Source organism: Canis aureus, chromosome 2 (assembly GCF_053574225.1).
Source record: "Canis aureus isolate CA01 chromosome 2, VMU_Caureus_v.1.0, whole genome shotgun sequence".
Lineage (NCBI taxonomy): Eukaryota > Metazoa > Chordata > Mammalia > Carnivora > Canidae > Canis > Canis aureus.
Genome location: NC_135612.1, coordinates 72,162,368 through 72,184,075, shown reverse-complemented (window position 1 = coordinate 72,184,075; position 21,708 = coordinate 72,162,368). Strand labels below are relative to the sequence as shown.

General features: G+C 51.5%; 2 protein-coding genes and 1 pseudogene across 6 annotated transcripts in view; all 3 read left to right on the top strand.

Moving 5' to 3' along the window:
• Nucleotides 1–21,708, top strand: part of JAKMIP1 (janus kinase and microtubule interacting protein 1) — a 140,568-nt gene that overhangs the window by 82,401 nt on the left and 36,459 nt on the right. For all 5 annotated transcript variants that reach the window (XM_077878720.1, XM_077878713.1, XM_077878714.1 and 2 more), the window contains 6 exons: nt 205–414; nt 1,293–1,412; nt 3,866–4,012; nt 4,899–5,039; nt 6,774–6,833; nt 20,977–21,105. In XM_077878720.1, the coding sequence (XP_077734846.1) occupies nt 205–414; nt 1,293–1,412; nt 3,866–4,012; nt 4,899–5,039; nt 6,774–6,833; nt 20,977–21,105 (807 nt within the window). The remainder of the gene's footprint in view (nt 1–204; nt 415–1,292; nt 1,413–3,865; nt 4,013–4,898; nt 5,040–6,773; nt 6,834–20,976; nt 21,106–21,708) is intronic.
• Nucleotides 9,092–12,335, top strand: LOC144301586 (adenylyl cyclase-associated protein 1 pseudogene; annotated as a pseudogene).
• Nucleotides 15,252–19,235, top strand: LOC144291513 (uncharacterized). Its single transcript, XM_077861100.1, has 2 exons — nt 15,252–17,888; nt 19,178–19,235. The coding sequence occupies exons 1-2, from the start codon at nt 17,650–17,652 to the stop codon at nt 19,233–19,235; spliced, it is 297 nt and encodes a 98-aa protein (XP_077717226.1). The 5' UTR covers nt 15,252–17,649.

Sequence of the window (21,708 nt, the reverse complement as noted above, 5' to 3'; positions counted from 1 at the left end):
CCCATAACTTTGCTGCTCCTCTGTGCTCAGGGCAGCAGGACCTGGGCTGTGCTCTGTGGTCTCCCTCTGTCCCGAGTTTTCTGGGCTCAGCTGACCCAGGTCTGTGGTCCTGCTTCACCTTTTTCCTGGGCCTCAGGCCAACGAGGGAGAGATCTTCCTGGTTGCGAACCCCTAGATTGATTGCTTTTTCTTTCTCTTTTGCAGATGGACGAGATTAGAGGGAAAGACCGTGTGATTCTGGCCTTGGAGAAGGAACTTGGTGTACAGACTGGTCAGACCCAGAAGCTACTCCTTCAGAAGGAAGCTTTGGATGAGCAGTTGGTTCAGGTCAAGGAGGCAGAACGGTACCACAGCAGCCCAAAAAGAGAGCTCCCCCCCGGGATAGGGGACATGGCTGAGCTCATGGGCGTCCAGGTGAGGGGGACGGTGGCAGGTGCAAGCCACCCGAGTCTCATGGCTGACCACCACCTGTTCTTCTTTCTATCTATTGGTCATCCTTCCGGTCACCTTGCCTGCCTGCCTCCTCTCACCCTCCCTGCCTTCCATCCATCCATCTGTCCATCCCTCCCCAAACTGGCTGGCATTCACTATGTGCAAGGCCCAGTGTTAGGCCTGGGGATAAGAGGTGAGCATCTGGCTGCTTTTGCCTCCAGTGGTCTTGAGCTCAGTGGACAAGAAAGAAATGAAGACAGTGCCAGGTGTGCAGTAGGAGTGAGGAAAGGGGCCCAGTCTTGAAGTCAGGGTCCTGCAAAATGGATAGGGGCCTAGCCAGCCGGAAGGGGCTTTGGGGGCAACAGCTTGGTGCACAGTCGAGGCTGCACAGCCGAGGCTGAAGCAGCATGTACTCATTCATTCATACATTCACTCATTCACCAAAGGGTTGAAAGTCTGTCGTGTATGCTCTGTTCAGACATCAGTATGAGGTGCTGGCATTTCAGTGGCCAGCAAGATTGGGCCCAGTGGGTCTTGAAGAATGTCCTAGCACATCCATGATGTGCCTTTGTAAGAGAGGCACAGTGGGCAAGGGTTCAGACATGAAGGTCCCCAGAGACTACATTTGGCTGTTCAGGAGCCATTGGAGGGTCTTGAAGTCTTGTCACTTGGAGGTGAAGTCTTCCCACAAGTCCCTGTCATGGCCTGGGGTGTCATCTATGTGGCTGAACTTCAGGGAACCCCGTGTGGTGTCGGGCCTCCCGATGAGGAGCTTGCTGTCATGTCCTGTGGGTTTTCTGGGAGTGCTTGGAGTCATTTAAGCTTCTTCAAAGCACATTTGTATCTTGCCTTTTTTTTAGGATCAACATATGGACGAGCGAGATGTGCGGCGATTCCAGCTAAAAATTGCTGAGCTGAACTCGGTGATACGGAAGCTGGAGGACAGAAATACCCTCCTGGCAGATGAGAGGAATGAACTGGTAATCAGCCGCCAAGAGGCAGATGGTGCCTTATAGGGTGTGAGAAAGCTGCCCCAGGGCTGCAAAGCCCACCTTGAGCACATAGCTAGTGTGGAGGCCTTCTGGTTTTCTTCACTTTTTTCTCATTAATTTCTGGTTAAAAATCTGATACACGCTCAGTGAAGAAAGCTGCTCCTGCCCTGTGTTTCTATAGGAATTTGCCCTGAGCAAACAGGCAGAGATGTGGGGTGTGTGGAGAGGATGTTCACTGCAGTGTTGTTTATGCGAGCGACCAAAACTGACCCAAAATGAAACAAAAGCCCAATTGTTCAACATTCAAGTATTGGGCAACATAGTTATGGGCCACTTATGCAGTACAATGTGTGCCACCATTAAGAATGACAAAAAAGATCCTATTTACTTGCCATGGAAATTGGCTCGCAGTAAATTAATTGACAAGCAGTTTACAGAGCAAAGATACATTGTCATCGTGCTGGACATGGGACGTTGCTTTACGTAGTGTGATTACAGATCATTTTTATTCTTTGCATCTCTGATAACTTCCTTTTGCATAAAAGTTGATGTATTTCTAATTTTAAAGATAATGAACAGGTACTTTAGGTTAAAAAAGTAAACCTATAGTAAAAAGAGAGGTTTCTTGAATATGTGTAAATTTGCCGGATAAAGAGCTAAATGAATTTTTATGTAATGGGAGCCAGTACCTAAACTTCTTGACAAACACCTCATCATATTCCTGTTGATTCTAAATTTTATTAGGAAAGTAAATGCCTCTCTCATATTTGAAAAACACAGGAGATCAACAGTGTTACTGAGTGTCACCTTTTCAGTTTTAACAGGATTAAATAAATCTATTTCCTTCGAGTATTTTTAGGGGGATATTTGTAAATGGCTTCAATCAGACTGTACATCTAATATTAGATATACACTTTACATTTAAATATTCAGTAGCTAAAAAAAAAAGTCCCTCATGTGCTATATAATAGCTTACTAATAAGATTAGAAATACATGTAGCTTGCTGGAAACAATTCCGAGTACACTGAAGTATTTAAAGCAAAAATTGACCTGCTAGCCAGTGGGTCTTAAAATCTTGAATTAAGCAGGTCTTGAAATCTTGCTCTTAAAATCATGAAATAACCACTCTTAGCGGTTTGAGGTGGTTCTTACATGGTTTTAATGCTTGTACAAACATGTTCGGGTTCCTTTGCAGTTACAAACATGCCACCCAGAAGATACATTTCCATCTTTATCACCTGACCCTTTATTTTTGTGGGGTAGAGTTCCAGAAGTAGAACGTATGGGTCAAAGGTCCATTTTATATTTGAATGGATGCCACCCAATTATTTTATCTTAACTTTACAGCCTGGTCACCAAAATCCGGGATCTGTGGTCAGTCCCTATGTTTGAGTCATAGTACCAGCACTTTCTGCATGCTCCCCCCCCCCCGCCCGGCCCCCAGCACAGCGCCCCGCCTCTTTGTGGTCAGTTTCTTTGTCTATGAAATGGGGATGGGGCTCCCTCCTTGGGTTGTGCTGAGGGTTGAACAAGCCTGGCGGGGCTTCCTGCAGTTTGTTCTAGAAGGCAAACGGGACCACAGAGCACTCCTGCTTTGAAGCTCTCGAGGGCCAGGGGTAGAAATTAAATGATAGAGCTCTCCAGCTCCCTAGACCAGGCCCCACCATGCCCCCCCTTCCTCCGCCCATCACCCCACATTCTCTGTTCCCTCTGAGAATATTGAACAAGCTGTGTTCTTGTCCACTCTGAACCTCTGAGCATGTGGTTTCCTTGCCTGCCATGTCTGCCTGCACTTGTCTCACTGCGTTCGTACCTCTTTGACTGCCTCTGCCCTGTTCTTCCGTCTGTTGGAAGGGCACCCTGTTGTGCCATCCCTTTGACTCAGCTCCAGTCCCAAGAGGGGCTCCCTGGACACCCCACCAGTTGTCAGGACTCAGGGAGCACCTCCAGGGCTAATGCCTACCCTACTTATCTTTGTACCCCCAGCACTGAGTCTGGCACAGAGGGGGGTCCAGTGCCCACTTGTTGTCCGAAGAAGACAGTTTTCTGCTAGGTCTGCACTTGGAGAGGAATGGTGGCCAGGAGCAGCTGGGTCAGGGGACTGAGTTTCATGCCTGTGACTCCTGACCTCTGGGGGTTATGCCCAGAGGTGAAGGGAGTGCACACCTGTAGGACAGGGTGCCCTGAGGCAGGTCTGCGGGTCTCCCCAGTTCGACTGTAGCCTCCTCCTCTTGCCTTCCCCAGGGCCCTCTGAGCCTCAGGTAGGACACTGTGTTTGGGAGTCAGGTGTCTGTGGGATCTTTTGGGGGTTTGTACCATCCAGGAAATGTGGTCCCAATGATGGCAGCCCCAGTCCCAAGGAAGGCCCAGAATGGATGTGTGACATCAGCAGTTCACTGGGTCTGAAAACCACCGGCCTCCTGTATCTTTTTGATCACAGCTGAAACGCTCCCGTGAGACCGAGGTCCAGCTGAAGCCCCTTGTGGAGAAGAACAAGCGAATGAACAAGAAGAATGAGGATTTGCTGCAGAGTATCCAGAGGATGGAGGAGAAAATTAAGAACCTTACAAGGGAAAATGTGGAAATGGTGAGTCACAGGCCACCTGGGACCAGCCTTGTGTTCTTGTGTCCGGCTGGGGTTCTCCAGCCCCTGACCCTCACCGTCCACATTCTGCCCCCAGCCCCTGCCTCCCCTGGGAAGCTCGTGAGGGGTCTCAGCCCATCCCCACTGCTCCTGCTTCTCTGAGACCCACAGTGCTCTGGGCTCTGTGCCTGGAGGGAGGACGCCAGGCAGCACCCCGCCGCTGGGGCTGCACCTCCACCCTGCTGGCTGCCACACCCCTGTCCTTAGACACACCCCTCATTCCCTCTGCATCTCATTGCCCTCATCCAGAAAGTGGGCATGGAAATATCAGCATTGCAGGGTTGTCTGGAGGATGGAGTGGTGCCAGAGAAAGGCCTCGCAGAATACCTGGCTCTTGTGCAAGCTCAGGAGGTGAAAGCAGTGGCCATCTTTGCATAAGGCATTTGCATTTGCTCCAACAGAGTGGTTCACCTTTGTGGTCAGGGTGGTGTCTTGTATTTGATGGTCTGTGGAAGAGGCTGAGGTTGATTGTGCAAGGCAGCATTGGTCACCCCACTTACGATGACAAGCCTGAGGCTCTGTGGGGTGTGGTGTCCTCCTCCCAGGACCCCCTTGCAGGCCCTGGTGAGGGTGTGTGATTGCCGGTGGCCTGCTTGCCTGTCCAGCTTCCCTGCTCAGCCACGTGCCTGCCCAGCCCTTTCTGTCAGCAGTGGGCACTGCTGGCCCTGCCCCAGGCTCGCTTCTGGTCCATATCTGTCGCTTCCTCCAGCCTGGGGACAGGGTGGCCATCATGTCTCCTTCCATCCCATATCCCTGAGCTCACAGCCCGTGCCCTGTGGTGAAGCTGCCAGCCAGGCATCCCTGCGATGCTCTCTCCCTCTGGCTGCAGAAAGAAAAGCTGTCGGCCCAGGCATCTCTGAAGCGGCACACTTCCTTGAATGACCTCAGCCTGACCAGGGACGAGCAGGAGATCGAGTTCCTGCGGCTGCAGGTGCTGGAGCAGCAGCACGTCATTGATGACCTCTCGCTGGTACGTTCATGCTTGGCGACACCCCTGGACGTGGCGCCAAGTGACAGCATGTCGGGAATGCATTGAGGCTCCAGGGTGTGGCTGCTGCAGCGGGCAGGGTCTCATGGAGCTGGTCCTGGGCACCTTCTGCTTTGTTCCTCCAGAAAGCAGCCTCGACTTCATGTAAAGGACACCACGGGTGCCTGGAAGCAGTTGCCATGACTACTCTTTTTCTTGAAACTTCTCCCCGATTTGCTGTCATTAAAAGGCAGCATCAGGCAGACTTGAGAATGAGTCTTCTGGCCTCTGCAGAGTGGGCACAATTTGTCCCTGAGAAGTCTGGGTCTTTTTTGTTTTTGTTTTTGTTTTTAGCTCTGTTGTTGCAGACCATGGACTTGAAAGCCCGAACCTTATAATCGGATGAGAATTTGAAGAGCTGGCTTAGCCTGTGTGTGTGTGTAAGATTAAGGGGAGATGACTATGTCCTAGTAGGTGGAGTATTCTATCCAGAGAGTTCTTAGGTGTCGGTGAAAGGAGCTTAGGCACCGTAAGGGAGCATTTGTAGTAAGCTGCAGTTGGATCTCAGAAGCAAACTGTGATCTGATTGCCCAAGAGGGAATGTGGTGGTTCCATTCATGGGTCTTCCAAGAATAGAAAAGCCAGTGATCAAATTCTAGAAAAAGCTTTGACCATAATTATCAAGGTCACTTTGCTGGCCTATCTTCCTCTCTCTTTAACTCCTTCCCTCCTTACTTCTACTCACTAATCCATTCTCCCTCCTATCCTTTCATCCATCTTCTTATCCACCCATACTCCCATGTTCCCATCCTCCTTCATCCCTTCTTCCTTTCTTGCATCTGTCCGTCCATCTATCCATCTGTCCATCCATCCATCCATCCATCCATCCACCTTCCCATTTTTCCCTCCTTTCTTCCGTCTGTCCATCCATTCATCCATCCACTCATCTTTCTTCATTACACAAAGACTTGATACAGCATAAGATGAAAACACACCTTCGATAAAATAAAGATACAGTTCAAAGAGGAGTAATAAACCAATGAGACTAGAGGAAATAAAGATAGCCACATCCATTGAGATGAGGAGGGACAAATGGATGGACCATATGGGCTATAACCAAGCACCAGATTTGTCTCTGGGTTTCCTGGCAGCCAAGGGGAAGAGCAGGGCTTGGTTAGAAGGGAGAGATGTCCTGCTTTTGCCTAGGGCAGAAGGTTGCCACTCCTTCTACTGCTCTGCAGACACCATTGCTACCGACAGCAGCCACTATGTGGCCACAGGCTCCTGTTTCTTTCTTGGGGCCACACTGCATAATAGGTTCTATCCCCATAGAACAAAGGAGGAACCTGAAGTCAGAGAAATTAAGTGTATCACCTGGTCTGGAGGAGGCCCATTGGGATCTGGTCTCAGCTCAGGCTGAGCTTAAAGCCACAAGCTATTTCATTCTGGGCTCTGTCATTGACAGTGCAGATATCACTAGTCGACACTGCCTAGTGCTGTACAGCTTCCAGCTCCCAAAGCAGACAGGCTGGGGCTTTCAGGATTGGCAATTATTTTTTCAAGATAGTCCCAGTCTTGTTAAGGGCTTCAGTAGACAGGGTGGCTCTGTAGCTTGCAGTTTGGGGAAGTGGCTGTCACTCAAGTGCTCAGAACTTGGACTGACCTGATGCGCCAGGTAGTGTTGGTTGGTATGACATGAGGCTGGCTGCAAATGTCAATGGTTGTGTCTCCTTCTAGGAGAGGGAACGGCTGTTGCGCTCCAAAAGACATCGCGGGAAAAGTCTGAAGCCCCCCAAGGTAAGCCCACAATGGTACAGTGCCTTGCTCTATGGCCCTGCCAGGGTCTGCAGGGCAGATGGCCCAGGAGCGGGGAACCATGAGCAATCTGTAGGAGCCCTCAAGGCAGAGACATTCACATCTCTGCATGTCTGATGGTGAGAAAGCTGTCATAGTGTCTCTCCACGTGACATCAGTCATGGCCATGGACAGTGCTTGTAGTTTACTCATGGAAACCCTACTGGTGAATTCAGTATATAGGCCTCAGGGGCACTCACCAAAATTAAAAGCATAAATACTTAGACCTTTTGAAGGATTTAAAGGACGCTCAGGCTTGGTTTGTAACATCATAGATCCTGTTCTGAAAAAGTCAGGAGCTCTGGGCTTTCTTGGAATAACACAGAACTGTGTTCTCTTTGGAAAATATGGTTCTGTAGAGACAGTGCCCAAATGTCCTGGCAGAGAGAGCACAGCTGGACTGGGAAAATTCAGGTACTGTGACTGGAATAAAAAGAGCAGATTGGAACAGGTGTAAAAAAAAAATTAAAAAAGAAAAAAACCCACTTAGTTTGCTTTTAAACCTGTGAACATTTTTTTCACTGCCACAAAGATGTGGGCCTTCTCTTCTTTCTGTTGGACTGGAAGCTCCTCCAAGTTTATCTTTTGATAGAGATACGGTTGTGGAGAAAGCTTTCTCTAAAGAAAACAGCAGTGCAGATGTGCAACCACATAGCCACAGATGCAAGGCTTTCGTGGCAGTGTGGCAGTAGGGAGTGCCGGGCCTGTGGCAAACTGAGCCCCCAGCAGCAGGAGTTGTCACATGTTCCAGTTGTTTGGGAGAAGTGGGGACCCTTCTGCCTTAGTTTCCCGGGGCAGCTGTAACAAAGAACCCCGATCTAGGTGGCCTAGAACAATACAAACATATTGTCTCATAGTTTTGGAATCTGGAGATCCAAAGTCAAGGTGGTGGTGGGGCTGTGCCCCCTCTGAGACCCGGAGGGGAATCCTTCCTAGGCTCTTTTAGCTTCTGGTGATTTCCTGACACTCTTTAGCATTCCTTGTCTTGCAGTTGCATGACTCCAGCCTCTGCTCCTGTTGTCAGAGGCCGTTTTCCCTGTCTGTCCCATGGCTGTCGTCTTATAAGGACACCAGTCATATCGGATTAGGGGCCTACTCTGCTCCACTATGACCTCCTGTGAACTGAGTGCTGGGGGTAGGGCTTCAACATGTCTTTCTTGGGGGACCCAATTTGCCCCCAAGGCACCTTATTTTATATAAAATCAAGGATTTTATTTATTTATGATTTTATTTATTTACTAGAGAGAGGATGAGCAGGAGTAGGGGCAGAAGGAGAGGGAGAGCAGACTCCCCACTAAGCAGGGAGCCCCACACGGGGCTCCGTCCCAGGACCCTGAGATCATGACCTGAGCCGAAGACAGACGCTTAACTGACTGAGCCACCCAGGTGCCCCAAAATACAAGAATTTTAAATGTTGGCACGATGGTTTGTAGTTCACTCTGTGGCCCAAATAAAATGTCTGTGGCCAAACTTGGACACTTGATAAGTGGTTATGTCTACCACCTCATCTCATCCTCATGGCAACCCCGGAGGATGGTATTGTTTGTCCCATTTGATGGCTATAGGAAGCACGTGGGCGTAAAATATAGAAATAGCTCCAAGAGACAAAGTAAACTGACAAGGTGGAGGTTCAAAGTCAAGTCTTCACGGCCACATCAAGTTGGACGAGCTGTGTGTCTCTACGCACTGACATCAGAAACTCAGAAACGAGGGGTGCTTGGGTGGGTCGGTTGGTTAAGCATCTGGCTCTTGATTTTGACTTGGGTCATGATCTCAGGGTTGTGGGATTGAGCCTCGCACTCAGCGAGGAGTCTGCTGGAGATTCTCTCTCTCCCGCTGTGCCTCCCCGTTTCCTCTCTCTTTCTAAAATAAATAAATATTTAATCGTTTTCTTTTTTTAAAGATTTTATTTATTTATTCATGAGAGACACAGAGAGAGAGAGAGAGAGAGAGAGAGGCAGAGACACAGGCAGAGGGAGAAGCAGGGTCCAAGCAGGGGATCTGACATGGGACTGGATCCTGGGACTCCAGGATCAAGCCCAGGGCTGAAGGTGGCACTAAACCGCTGAGCCACCCAGGCTGCCCATAAAATAAATAAATATATTTTTAAAAAAGAAATTCAGAAATGGGAAGTTGCAGGGCAGAACTTGTTTATTTTAAAATATTCACTTTTATTACGGAAGCAACATGACGGCACCAGGGCCTACCTGACAATTACAAGTGGAGCATCACCCACGGTGCCTCCCCACGGCAATCTGTGCTGACATTTTAATGCAACATCCCCAGTCCTTGTTCTCTCCCGTTTTTTTCTTAACAATGTAACTGTAACTGTAGAATATACTTTGCTTTCTGTTTTCTTCCCCCCTAACGTTGTACTACAAAGCATTTATCCATGTTAGGACCTTGACATCATAAATACAAAATTCTATGGCTACATAATCCATTGAGTGGATGGGTCATAAATTTGTTTATCATTGCGTGTGGGGCATGTTTGCTTTCAGCTCCTGTGGCTCTAAATACTGCTGCAGTAAGTAAGTGTGTTGATGCCTATGTAGACGGCTCTTTCTGGGCCAGGTCTACAGTAATCCCTGAGTGTCGAGCGTTCCATGAAGGGACTGGACTTTCTGCTTCTGCAAATGCCACCACAGTGCCTTGCCTTTGTCCAGGAAGCTGCGTCCAGGGTCTGGATTATTCCCATGGGTAGAGTCCCCCAAGTTGGAATACGAATCACAGTGTGTGAAAGCTTTGATGGAGACTGTGGGACCCCCCGTGCTGCCTGGCTGCCAGTAATGTGCATGAAAGCCCTTGTCCCCACCGGGCATGTTGATAAAGCAACAGTCTAGGAGAGCGGCTGATCGCAGTCAGGAGGTGAGGCCAACTCTGAGGTGGCACATTATGGCTCACATGCAAAACCTGGCGGGAAGATTGGAGAAGGTGGTGGGCTGCCTGGAGGCCGTGTCCAATGCCTCTGACATGCACTGTGGGTATGGAGACAGCGCCCCAAAAGCAGGAACAGCTCCATATGTGCAAGCGTTTGACTCACTCCTTGCTGGTTCTGGGGCAGAGTACCTGAAGCTCAGTAAAGAGACTGGGGGAGATGGGCAGGAACGTGCGGAGATGGCCCACACAGGTCTGAAGTTGGAGCAAGCTCTCTCGGTTACAGCCTCTCAGTGTCAGCAGCCGGCAGGCAATAAGCTTTCTGACTTGTTGGCACCCATCTCAGAGCAGATCCAAGAAGTGATAGGCTTCCAGGAGAAGAACCGAGGCAGCAAGTTGTTCAATCACCTGTCAGCTGTCAGCCAAAGTATCCAGGCCCTGGGTTGGGTAGCTATGGCTCCCAAGCCTGGTCCCTATGTGAAAGAAATGAATGATGCTGCCATGTTTCACACAAACCGAGTCCTCAAGGAGTACAAAGATGTCAATAAGAAGCATGTGGATTGGGTCAAAGCTCACTTGAGTATATGGACAGAGCTACAGGCTTACGCTAAGGAGTTCCATACCACCGGACTGGCCTGGAGCAAAACGGGGCCTTGGCACAAGAACTGAGTGGATTGCCATCTGGACCCTCTGCTGGACCAGGTCCTTCTCCTCCCTCACCAGGCCCACCTCCCCCACAAGTCCCCCCCAGTTCAGGCTCAGATGAGTCTGCTTCCTGGTCAGCACTGTTTGCTCAGATGAATCAGGGGGAGAGCATCACACATGCCCTGAAACATGTATCTGATGACATGAAGACTCACAAGAACCCCGCCGTGAAGGCCCAGAGTGGTCCAGTATGAAGTGGCCCCAAACCAGGAGTCAGCCCATCCCCCAAGCCAACCACAAAGAAGGAGCCAGCTGTACTTGAACTGGAGGGGAAGCAGTGGAGGGTGGAAAATGAGGAAAATGTTTCCAACCTGGTGATTGATGACACAGAGCTGAAACAGGTGGCTTACATATACTAATGTGTCAACACAACATTGCGAATCGAGGGCAAAATAAACTCCATTACAGTAGGTAACTGTAAGAAACTCGGTCTGGTGTTTGATGACGTGGTGGGCATTGTGGAGACCATCAATAGTAGGGATGTCAAAGTTCAGGTAATGGGTAAAGTGCCAACCATTTCCATCAACAAAACAGATGGCTGCCGTGTTTACCTGAGCGAGAATTCCCTGGATTGCGAGATAGTCAGTGCCAAATCTTCTGAGATGAATGTCCTCATTCCTACCGAAGGCGGTGGCTATAATGAATCCCCAGTCCCTGAGCAGTTCAAGACCCTATGGAATGGGGAGGAGTTGGTCTCCACAGTGACAGAAATTGCTGGATAAGCGAAGTGCCTCTGCCTCACACCATGGGGTAAATCTGTATCAGGACGGTTCTTTTCTAGATTTCCTTTACCTTTCTGCTCTTAAACTGCTTCTCTGCTCCGAGAAGCACAGCTGCCTGCCCTCCCTGAAATATACCTCAGGCTGAGATTTGGGGCCGGAGAGCAGGTCAGCTGATCTTCTGTAGGAAGGTATGGCTTTTCCCTATCGCCCCAACCACACCACCAGTCCGTTCTTAGGGAACGCACACCAGGACTGTGTGGTTTAGCTTTCAGCCTTTGAGGGTTATTTGACCAACAGTCTTTTCCAGAAGAATAAAGCAGTCCCTAAGGATTAACAGATCAGAATGTTCACACAAGTTCATCTTTTTCTAACAATGAGCATGAAGGTAGCAGAGGCTGGTGTGATTCTAGCTGGTTCTTCTAACCAAACTAATTTCTCACTGCTGACCAGTGAGGCGGGGGTTGCCCTGGACCAAAGGCTGAAGTTTGGCCATCTAGCAGCGTTCCAAGCAACGTTGTTTCCTATAAGCTTTCCTTTTATTCTGCATTCCATCCTGGGTGGGCCTGAACCTGGGTGCAGGTTCTCCTGCATCAGCTGCTGGCAGTGCCCTGCACCCAGGCCAGTTAAAGGAGCCTTGGCCCCTTCCTTTCACTGGGGTCTCTGCCCAGCACCTTCCTATAGAGACAACTTAGACAAGGAAAGAAAAAAAAAAAAAAGAGGAAAACACACCATTCCAAGGAATCTGGAATTCCTTCCTCCTTCCGTGCTAGGTACCTGTACGGCTTCATTGTCTCTGCCCTGTCATGCTCAACTGCTTTTGGTTTCTGTCCGGCCACCTGATTAAAGGACTAAAGTCTCCACTGCAGCCTGGTTTTAGGTTTTATGTAAGAATCTTGCACAGCACTGCTAATGTAAAATACAGTTTTTCTCTCTAGGACACTTAGCAAAATATGTAACTTTTTTGATGGGAAGAGACATTGTCCTGTTGGCTTCTATCCATTTCCTGAGGCCTGTGGAAACAAACCTTTATGTACTTAAAGTTATACAAAAAAACAGAATAAAATTAATACCAAAAAAAAAAAAAAAGGCAAGAAAAAGCAATTCTGAAAGCATTCAGCTTTACTGAAGAGTCAGATGTGCCTGGCATTATACACCCCATGAAGCTTCTAAGTAGGGTTTTTGGGAAACCCACTGCTGAGCTGTGACTCTGTTTTTCAAACCTGTAAGAATTCAGGGAGTAATGAAGGATTCTGTTTTTCCTTTTCCTGATTTCTGAATGTGTTTGTGGGAAGAGAACGTTACAAAGGCCTACTATGGATTTGTGTTTCGCTAGGCTTGCGTGGACAGCCGGTGAGGAGGGCAGGAGCTTGTCCTGCTATCCGTGCGCACCCCGTTCACTGCCTCGGCACAGAGTAGGTGTCTCTGAAGAGCTGTTGACTGAATAAGCAAATTGCTTTTGCTGGCAAAGTGCATTTGCACGATGCAGGATCATCTCAAAAGATGGGGATGTTCGGTCACTAATTGAAATAGTTCAATACCACTAGAAGGCAGAATTTGGGGGTCCCGTGGGAATATTTCTGAGCTGGTTCAGGGTCTTTTCCACTTGCTGTTTCTATGATCCACAAGCCTATTTTCTTTTTCTCAAGATTCAAGGTAGAGCGGCTTCCCACACATGCACCTACTTAGTCCTGGCATTGTCCGGGGCCAGATGGGGAGCTGAGCAGGTTTTTAATCTCCCAGCGCTGTCTCAGGCCTGGGCAGCTTCCCTGTCTTCCCCCCACAGGCTGCTGGGATTCAGTAATTCATTGCTCCCCTTAAATACCTCCATCATGCTCTGTCCGTTGGATATCTGTGTACTTTACTGCTTTGCCTGGGGCCTTTGTTTGGCACAATTTTTTCTGCCAGAATTTTCTGGAAGTCTGAAAGCCCATCCTTGCTCTCCAGCTATTGCAAGCTTCCCTGGACTCTTCATTTCCCCTAGAAGGGGCTTCCAGTTCCACACGCACACCCCAGATGCTGTGATGGCAGAGTGGTGGTGGCAGCCCTCATCCCAGGGTGGCCTGCACACCCGAGGGCTGCCAATTCTGTCTCACTGTGCTCCTGGGGACCAGACTGCTGTGGAAGTCTCTGCCCTAGGGCCCTGCTGGTTCAGCTCCCCGCCCCTGCCAATGGGAGGTTGCAGGAGAACCCCGAGCAGTTCTTCAGGCCCTCTCTGGGGAGGGCAGGCTTGCTCTGCAGAAGGTCTGGCATCATGGGTGAGCCCTAAATGCAGCTCGTGCTTTGGGGTGGGCAGCAGATTTGCTATCTGCAAACTTGCTATCTAGCAACAAGAGCTGTGTCTCCGTAGAGAGCTGAGCATGGGAAGAGGGCTAACATCAGCGCAGTTTGCTCCCGAGCCTTGGTGAAGTGGGGCTGGGACCTGGGGAGAGGCAGAGACACTAGCCTGGCAGCCACGTGAGAGTCAGCTCTGGCTCCTGGCCTTGTGACATTGACCTCGGGAGCCTGTTTCCTGGTTCTTTTTTTTTTTTTTAAAGATTTATTTATTTATTCATGATAGAGAGAGAGAGAGAGAGAGAGAGAGAGAGAGAAGCAGGCTCCATGCCAGGAACCCGACGTGGGACTCGATCCCGGGACTCCAGGATCGTGCTCTGGGCCAAAGGCAGGCACTAAACCACTGAGCCACCCAGGGATCCCCCTGTTTCCTGGTTCTTACCACGACCGTCACATCCAGGAGATTCAACAGAGCATCTGCCTCTGTGCCTGACATGTAGTCAAGGCTCCCTAAATTATGATTTCTCCTTCTCCCTTCCCCTTCAATCAGTAGCTTTCCTTTGGAGGGCCTGTTGAGTGCAGATTCCCAGGCCCTGCTCTCTTTCCCTAGGGCTAATTCATGTCCCACTTTTCAAAAGAGAGACCATCTCAGGTAACAGTGAGGTGAGCTTCTGATGCCCTTTAGACAGTGGCCATCCTTTGTGAGAGGCTGGGAAGATTGCTGAGAAGCATCAGAGCACCCCAGGAAGGATGGCTCTTCCTTGGGCCCCAGTGTCCCCTCCTCTCCGAATGGCCCCTGGGGCTGCTGTCACCAGGAAGCAGCTGACACCTGAGGGACTTCTGGGGGGTCACCCATGGTCAGTGTCTGCTGCACCCATTCTCATCAGACACTTGGGGCCTATCTAAACTTGACCTTGTGCCCCCTAAGGCCAAGCCTGCTGCTTCATGGTGGGAAGAACAGGTCACTAGCAGCTGCCCTGGAAGAGAAGCTAATACATGCTGCCTTCCCTGGCTGGGCCTCCCACCCCGGGGCATTTGTCGTCATGTGCCATTCTTTCCACTGCAAAGTAGCCAAAGGAGTCTTGTTTGCCCTGCAGGGTTGTTTCTGCTCAACTTTGTTCCTGGGCCATCCTTTGTCACAGTTCTGTCACCACCCAGCCTCTGAGCGAGGTGTGCTGGATGGCGCATGTCTCATTTACGGGGCTGCATGTGGCATCCAGCGTGGCTCCCCACACCACCCCTGCAGCAGACCCAGTAACATGAATTGAATGAAATGTTAGTCATTTCAGGTCCCCCGCCTGCCTGCCTGCCTGCCTGGCTCCCCACGCTTGGCTGGCATGCAGCTGAGGTTGCGTGCAGCGTGTGCTATTCCCTACAGGGGACGAGGGCTTGTTCCCTCCAGGATGGGCAGTGACCCTGTCACCTCATTCCCTCCTCCACGGCCTGGCCAGGCCTCACATCAGAAGCCCTGGGCGCTGTTCCTGTGTATGCTGCCTGCTGGGGGTGTGGGCCCTTTAGTGCAGGACTCAGGAAGACTTGAGTCCTGTGGGTAGAACATGGGGACAGTTGTACAGACACAGAGCCTGTGTCCTGGGCCACACGAGGGCAGCTGAGCACCACAGCCATGTACACTGTCCGTGTGTCCCAACCTGGGGCAACATCACAGGTTTCCAGGCAGCAGGAGGAGGATAGAGAGCAAAGCGGGAGGGGGGGGCGGGGGGAGGGCAGGTAGGGCAGGGAGGGCTGCCCGGGCCACCTCATCTGGCCCAGCAGTGACCACAGACATTGAGGCCACACCTGAAGACTTTGGAAGAGACAGAAAGTTAGGGTGGTTCCAGGTATTCCAATGGGCCGGAGACCCCAACTCTGCGCATGAGCGTGAGGGTGAGTCTCAGCCCTCAGTAGAAAAGCTGGCTGGGGGCAGGTGTGTGCCCCCAGGCCCCCTGCCTGGTGTCAGGAGGGGACCCCAGAGCTGGGGAGGGTGATGAGGGGGTTCGAGGCTGAGGCTCTGTGGTTCCAGGCTCTGATTTGCTTGTCCTGGGGTCATGGCAACACTTTCCTGGTTGCCCCCTCTGCTTCCAGCATCTTCCTCCCTCCAGAGCTATCAGAACTATCTTATGAAGACACAAGTCTGGCCTTGCCACCTCCCTCCTACAAACCCTGTGCTGGCTTCCTATTTCCTGGGGGGATGAAGTTGGGGCTCCTTGGCTGACCCACTGGGCCTTGGGGATCTGGCCCTGCTCACTTCCTGCTATACCCTCGTCTACACAGCCTGGCTCCTCTCCCCTGGATTTGCTGTGCCGCCTCATCTCCAGACCCCTAGCTCGGGCCAGCGCCCCTCACCTCCTCTGTTCACTGCCTCCCACCCCCTCAAGATCCGACCTAACCGTCCCCATTTCCTACAAGCCTGCACCCTCCATGGGCAGGCCCTTCCTCTGGGCTTCCTCGGCCCTCTCTTCCTCCTGCCCTGGCACATGGCTTAGTGTCTGTTTTTTCAGTCTCTGCATCTGTTTCTCCTGAGGCTCGGTGCCCAGAGGCCTCAGAGGATGCTGGTGGTTGAATGGGGTTGGTGGCAGCGTGGAAAGCAGGCAGCAGTGCTGCTCACCCCCTCCCATCACACATCCCTCTGGTCATTATCATCGGCACTGAAGAAGCTCAGGTGACAGGGCGCAGGGGAGTGTCTCCACTCTTAGTAGGTCCAGGAGCCAACAGGATGGGCAGGACACGTTTCTTGGTTGCTAAAGCCAGGAATACATTTGCCAGGCAAAGGTGGTCTCTGTTATCTCTTGAGAGTCCAGGTGCAGAGCAGCTTGGAGAGAAAGTAGCCCCAGGCTTCTCCTAGAGCACCACAGCTCACAGATAGCATGGTTTCTAGGATCATCTCCCCCTCGCCCATTAGCCAAGGTTCTTTCTATTGTGAATATCAAAAACTGAAAGTCATTTAAGAAGGGAAGGGAATTTATATAACTGAGAAGTCTAAGGGGGCTGGTTTCAGGCACAGCTGGATCCAGATCCTTACACAATATGGCCTGGAACCTGTCTCTTCACCTTCCTACTCTGCTTTCCTCGTGGGCTGGCCTCTTTCTCAGGTGGGCTCTCCCCATGGGGTGGCCCAGTGGGCTTCAGCAGCTATAAGCTGGTGTGACACCTGCCTAGCGATTTCTGTGGCAGGAGGGCATCTCTCCTCAGTGGTTCCAGCAAAAGCCCCAGGGCGGGTGCTGCTTGGCTCAGTGTGGTCACAGGCTTATCCTTGAACCAGTCCCCACTCTGCCTGGGGAGCAGCTCATTTGGAAACATGAGTGAAAGGCTTAGTGGGGTACTATGATGTGGTTACATAGCACACATCATGGATACTTTGGAAGGAGCGTTATTGAAATTGAAATCTATACATGAACTTGATTGTATTTTTCTTTTTGTGATTGTCCTTTGCCTTTTCATCTTGCTCGAATACTTTTCAAAGTATAACCCATTTTCCTTTTTAATGGTATTACCTATCCATTTTTTCCAACATGTGGGATTTTAAATTTTGATGTTATGCCGAGAGAAGCTTCTCCAAGAAACTCAGGCTCCTGTGGCCTGCCCTGCTGCAGTCTTCATGTGGATCGTGTTTGGTCAGTCTGCTTAAATGGCCAAACCAATGCTGAAGGAAAGATTGCTGAGAAACTCATGAGTTTAGCTAGTCTGGGGCACACTTAGGGTGGCTGTGGGATGGACAGAGAAATAGCCCAAGCATGCGAGGCAGGAAGCGCCTCCTCGGTGTTGGCTCTGGTCCTAAAGAAAGCTCTCTCCGTGTCACGGTTGCTAGTGCTGCTCCCAGGGGCCTGGTGATCACCCAGGGACCCAGGACCTGTGGCAGAGCATTGACGCAGGGCAACCCCCAGAGAATTAGCCAGCACAGCAGTGGTCCTGTGTGGCTACTGTGCCAGCCCAGCCCTTGGAAACCAGCTGCTCTCAGCCCCTGGGTCCGCCCAGGAGCCTGAGCTCAGAGCTCCGTGGCACAGGAGTCTGCAGGAAGCCTTGGACACTGCAGGCCAGGTGCAGTGGAGGGCAGGAGAATGTTCTGGGGGAGAAGTGGTGCTTCCCCCTAGGACTGGAGAGAGGCCTGGAAGCAGGTGCCAGTGAGGCTGCCTGGGGCCCCCCCGCACACACAGGCCAGCGGCCGGGCTCTGCCTCCATGCCCGGCGATGGAGTACATCCTCTTCGTGCTGTACTTCTCCTTCTTTCTCTGCCTCTGTGCCCTGGTGTGCCTGTACTTTTCCGGCTGCCAGGAGATGACCTACAAGCATGAAGGTAAGCGGCTGGCTCTGGGAGTTGGCGGTCCTGAGAAAGGATGCACGGTCCCAAACTGGAAAGCCTCTTCTTGCACCAGCAGCTGTCAGGAGGGACACGACACGAGGGGGACAGGAAGCAAGGGGGCTCGGAGGCTGGAGTCCATGGGGGGCGGCTTATTTTGGAGGCACCTCTTTTCCTCTCAGCTGAGAAGGACACCTCTGCATATTCAAGGTGTAAATGGAGCAGACACATTTGTTTTTCATTTTTGCTCAAATTGCATCTTAAAAATTTGGGTTGGTTCATAAAAAGGAGTGGGCAAGGCAAGACCCTGGGGGTGAGCAACATGGAAGTCAGGAGGAACGAGCTTCCAGAAGGTGTGCTGCGCTGAGCCAAGTCTTTTCCTGGGGAAAAAATGCCCAGGGAATCAGAGAGGTGGACGGAAAACCTGACAGCTGCCCCAACCCTTGACTCTTTCTTAAAGAGCCAAGCGTTAGAGGAAACTGTTTTCTAGGTGATTCCGTCATTCTTCCGAGGCCGGTGCTGTTTCACATAGAGTTTGAAAAGGTGGCGTAAGGCAGCCGTCGCCACGTCGTCAAAGAAGCCATCCCCAGATCTTCACTTGAGGCCTGAAAATGCCTTTTTGTGTCTTGTTTTTATTAACAAAGGCATAAATATATGTGGTGCATCTTGGCTTCCCATATAATACAATCACTTAAAAAAAAAAAAACAAAACCTAGACTAACCCAACCCATATTGTAGACAAGGTTGGGGGGTTCTTAGGCCACTCGCTGCTGCCGCTGGGGATGTTGTGTCTGCTGGGGTGGGGAGGGGTCCTTGGGATTCGCCTCCTGCTGTGAGAGGGACATAATGGGAATGCCCTTTTGGGTTTCACGCCCCGTCAGAGCCACATCCTGCCTCCCTCACCGCAACATGCTTCCCTGGAGTCTCGGTCTCCGGGGCCACATTGGACTTCAGAGGGCCCCACTTGGGCCGGGGCGCTAGGCTGTTGACAAAGGCACCGCTACCTTAAATGCACATCTGCAGCATCTGTAGTGAATGCCCTGTTTGGGGCCCGGTGAGTGAGGACCTAAGTCGCCGTCCCGCAAGGTTTCAAGAAGCCCATCATCCTGGGTAACGAACACTGAGTCGTGAGCCCCCAGAATGGTCCATGATGCTGACCATCCTGCTCGTGTCCTGATGGTTTGGAGAGAGTGTGGCGGGATGGTTCCTGGCGCTTTGTCAGTGTGCGTCCCTGCTGGCTGCCAGTGACACCGTGGCTGATGCAGTCCTGTCCCCAGAGGCCTCGCATTTAGCAGTGTTTACAAGAAATAAGGTTGGGTGAATGGCTGCCCAGAAAAATGTGGAGCCTGGAGCTCGGGGAGGTAAGCCGTGTGTGTGCGCAGAGGAGCTTTGAGTGTCACATACCTGTCACTCCTACAGGTGCCATTGTCACCATCGGGATGTCATGGTCACTCACTGCTCCCTGGAAATCATCTAGAGCGTTTTTGATGCCTGAATTCAAGCCAAGTGTCTCCCCTGGAGAGGGGACTGGAGCATAGGACTGTCTCCAACCTCTACTTAGGATAAGAAGTCATTTGAAATCGATGGAGCCTAATAGGTCCCCATAGTTCTACCTGCTAAACTCACCTGGGCTGTGGGACCAGGTGGTTGCCCTAACTGGTGCTGGCTAAGAGAATGAAGGGAAGGGCTGTCACGTGCCAGCCTAAATCTGTGGGCAAACACGTTAGTTTAGCTTTGAGCTCATTAATGAAGACATGTTCGTGAATACGCATTTAGCAACCAGCATTTATTGAGTGCGCCGGGCTCTGGCCCACAGCGGAGAATAAAAAAGCCCATGGAGCCCACCGCTCATGGAGCAAAATCCCCATCCTCGTGGATGCCTCCAGCAAAACCTCTCAGGAAACTCTACTTCTACCAGAGGACAGAACGAGCCACTCTGTCTCCTTTTCCCTTCCTGTTGGCAGAATTATTCCTTAATGATGTTACTAATTGTGTTACCAGCCACATTTTTCTTACATGTGGACGCCTGAGGTTGTAGACACATGCCGGCTTAAACAAGCAGAGCGGGGGGTGCCCTCACTGTGCACCCTGCCGTCCTGATCCCTCGTGGGATGAGGAGCGGGGAGGGGGCTCTGGATGAAGCCGGGTTCTGGATGAATCAGCGGGAGCCTCGGGCTTGGCTCCGGATTGGGTTATGGTTCTTTCCTTGTGGTCGTGAAAAGTATTCATCGGTTGTGAAAACAAATAAAAATCCTTCCTAATCCTTCCTAGGGGCTATTTTGGAGGGAAAAAAAGCCGATGTCCCTAAAACATAGGGGGTTGATCTGGTGATTGTGGGTTGCTGTTTGCAGCCCCCAGGGGCCCGCAGCTCCTTGTGGAGGGGAGCATGCCTGGTTTTAATCCTCTTGTGTTTTCCCTGGGCCCCAGCCAGTGTCTGACCCATAGAAGGTGCTCCGTCGGGTGTTTGTTGAACGAATGTATGCGTAAATGGCTGAACGAGGCCCCATATATCATGGTATTTGGGGTGGGAGAAGTGCTGGGTGGGGTGACCGGGAAGCCGGCACACAGAGTGCTAAAATTGCCTCTGACTGAGTGGGGTACGAGGGTCCCTTACACTCTTCCCTCTAATGTTTTAAGTATTCCAAGCTTTCTGTAATAAAAAGTTAAACAAAAGTTGCCTGTTAGTGCAGGTCCGGTAAGGACCTGGAGCACAGGCTCACCCAGCCAATCAGAGCCAGGGTCCACCTGGGGACTCTCTGTCCCTTGTCCCTTTTCCCATGTCTGGCACGTGGAATGAGACATCTCACATGGCCCTGCTGCCCCTCCGTGGTGGGACACACACGCTGCCGGTCGAGGATCAGAGCCCCGGGCACAGGACACGTGTGATGCTGCTCTCGGGTGAGGTGGGGGTTCCACGTCTGCCTGATAGAGAAGGAGGCTGGCGCTCAGAGGGGCTAGGTGACCGCAGAAGGAACCGGGGTCAGGCCAGCATGCCCTGCTCAGTCAGGCATGGTGGACTCATACCCGTCCACCGTCCTCGGCCACCTCTTCTCCCACCCAGTCCATCACGAGCCGCACCACCTGCCGCTTGGGATGCCCGTGGGGCCCAGATGTGTGTAGTTGTCCCTGTGCCTGGAGTGATGGGTGGGAGGGTGGGGGGGGCACTCAGCAATTCTGAATCCGATCCTGATGTCATGTGCATTGTCTCAAATTTATAGAAGCATGTTGTGGAGACATTTTTTGGATTTGATGAGGAGTCCGTGGACTCGGAAACATTGTCAGAAACATCCTGCAACACAGATAGGACGGACAGGGCTCCAGCCACACCCGAGGAAGACTTGGAAGATGTAAGCACCCCCACATCAGAGGTGACTCGGGGGTGCTTTCCGGCATCTGACGGCCACCACAGTCACTCCCTCACCTAAAGATCTAAGCCTGGAGGGCCTGTGTCATCACAGCCTGTAGCCTCGAGGGCAGGTGGCCTCCACTGGGCTGGGCTCTGAGAATAGCAAGGGGAGTGCTGGCGGCATGTGGCGGTCCCTTCCTTTCCCCAGTGCTGCTCTCACAAAGGAAATCTGTGGTCACCTTGCTGTTATCTTTGCAATTAAACTTGCTGCGTGGTGGCCTGTCCCTGGTCCCCCCTTGTGCATGCACGCACACACATGGACACACACAGACACACATGCACACGCACGCACAAGTTCACACACAGGCACATACATGTGCACAAATGCACACACATGCACATACAAGTGCACACACACAGGCACACCACCTAGTGGAAAGAGCATGAACTGCTTTTTCATTACGAAGATGCCAGGTCACACAGGAGAGAAAGCCAGGATGCTGGCAAGCGTGGAGGGCGGTGAAAACCGCCAGAAGCCCTCCCACGCCGAGTCACCTCCCTGACATTTCCCAATCATCACACACATCCAGGTTCACAACGGTGG

What these genes read in the sequence shown, in the direction of transcription:
- LOC144291513 (XM_077861100.1), top strand. Translation starts at nt 17,650, where the DNA reads ATGGAGTACATCCTCTTCGTGCTGTACTTCTCCTTCTTTCTCTGCCTC. An exon ending in GGAAGCAAGGGGGCTCGGAG is followed by an intron (nt 17,889 to 19,177) that starts GCTGGAGTCCAT and finishes TCACTCCTACAG; the next exon opens with GTGCCATTGTCACCATCGGG.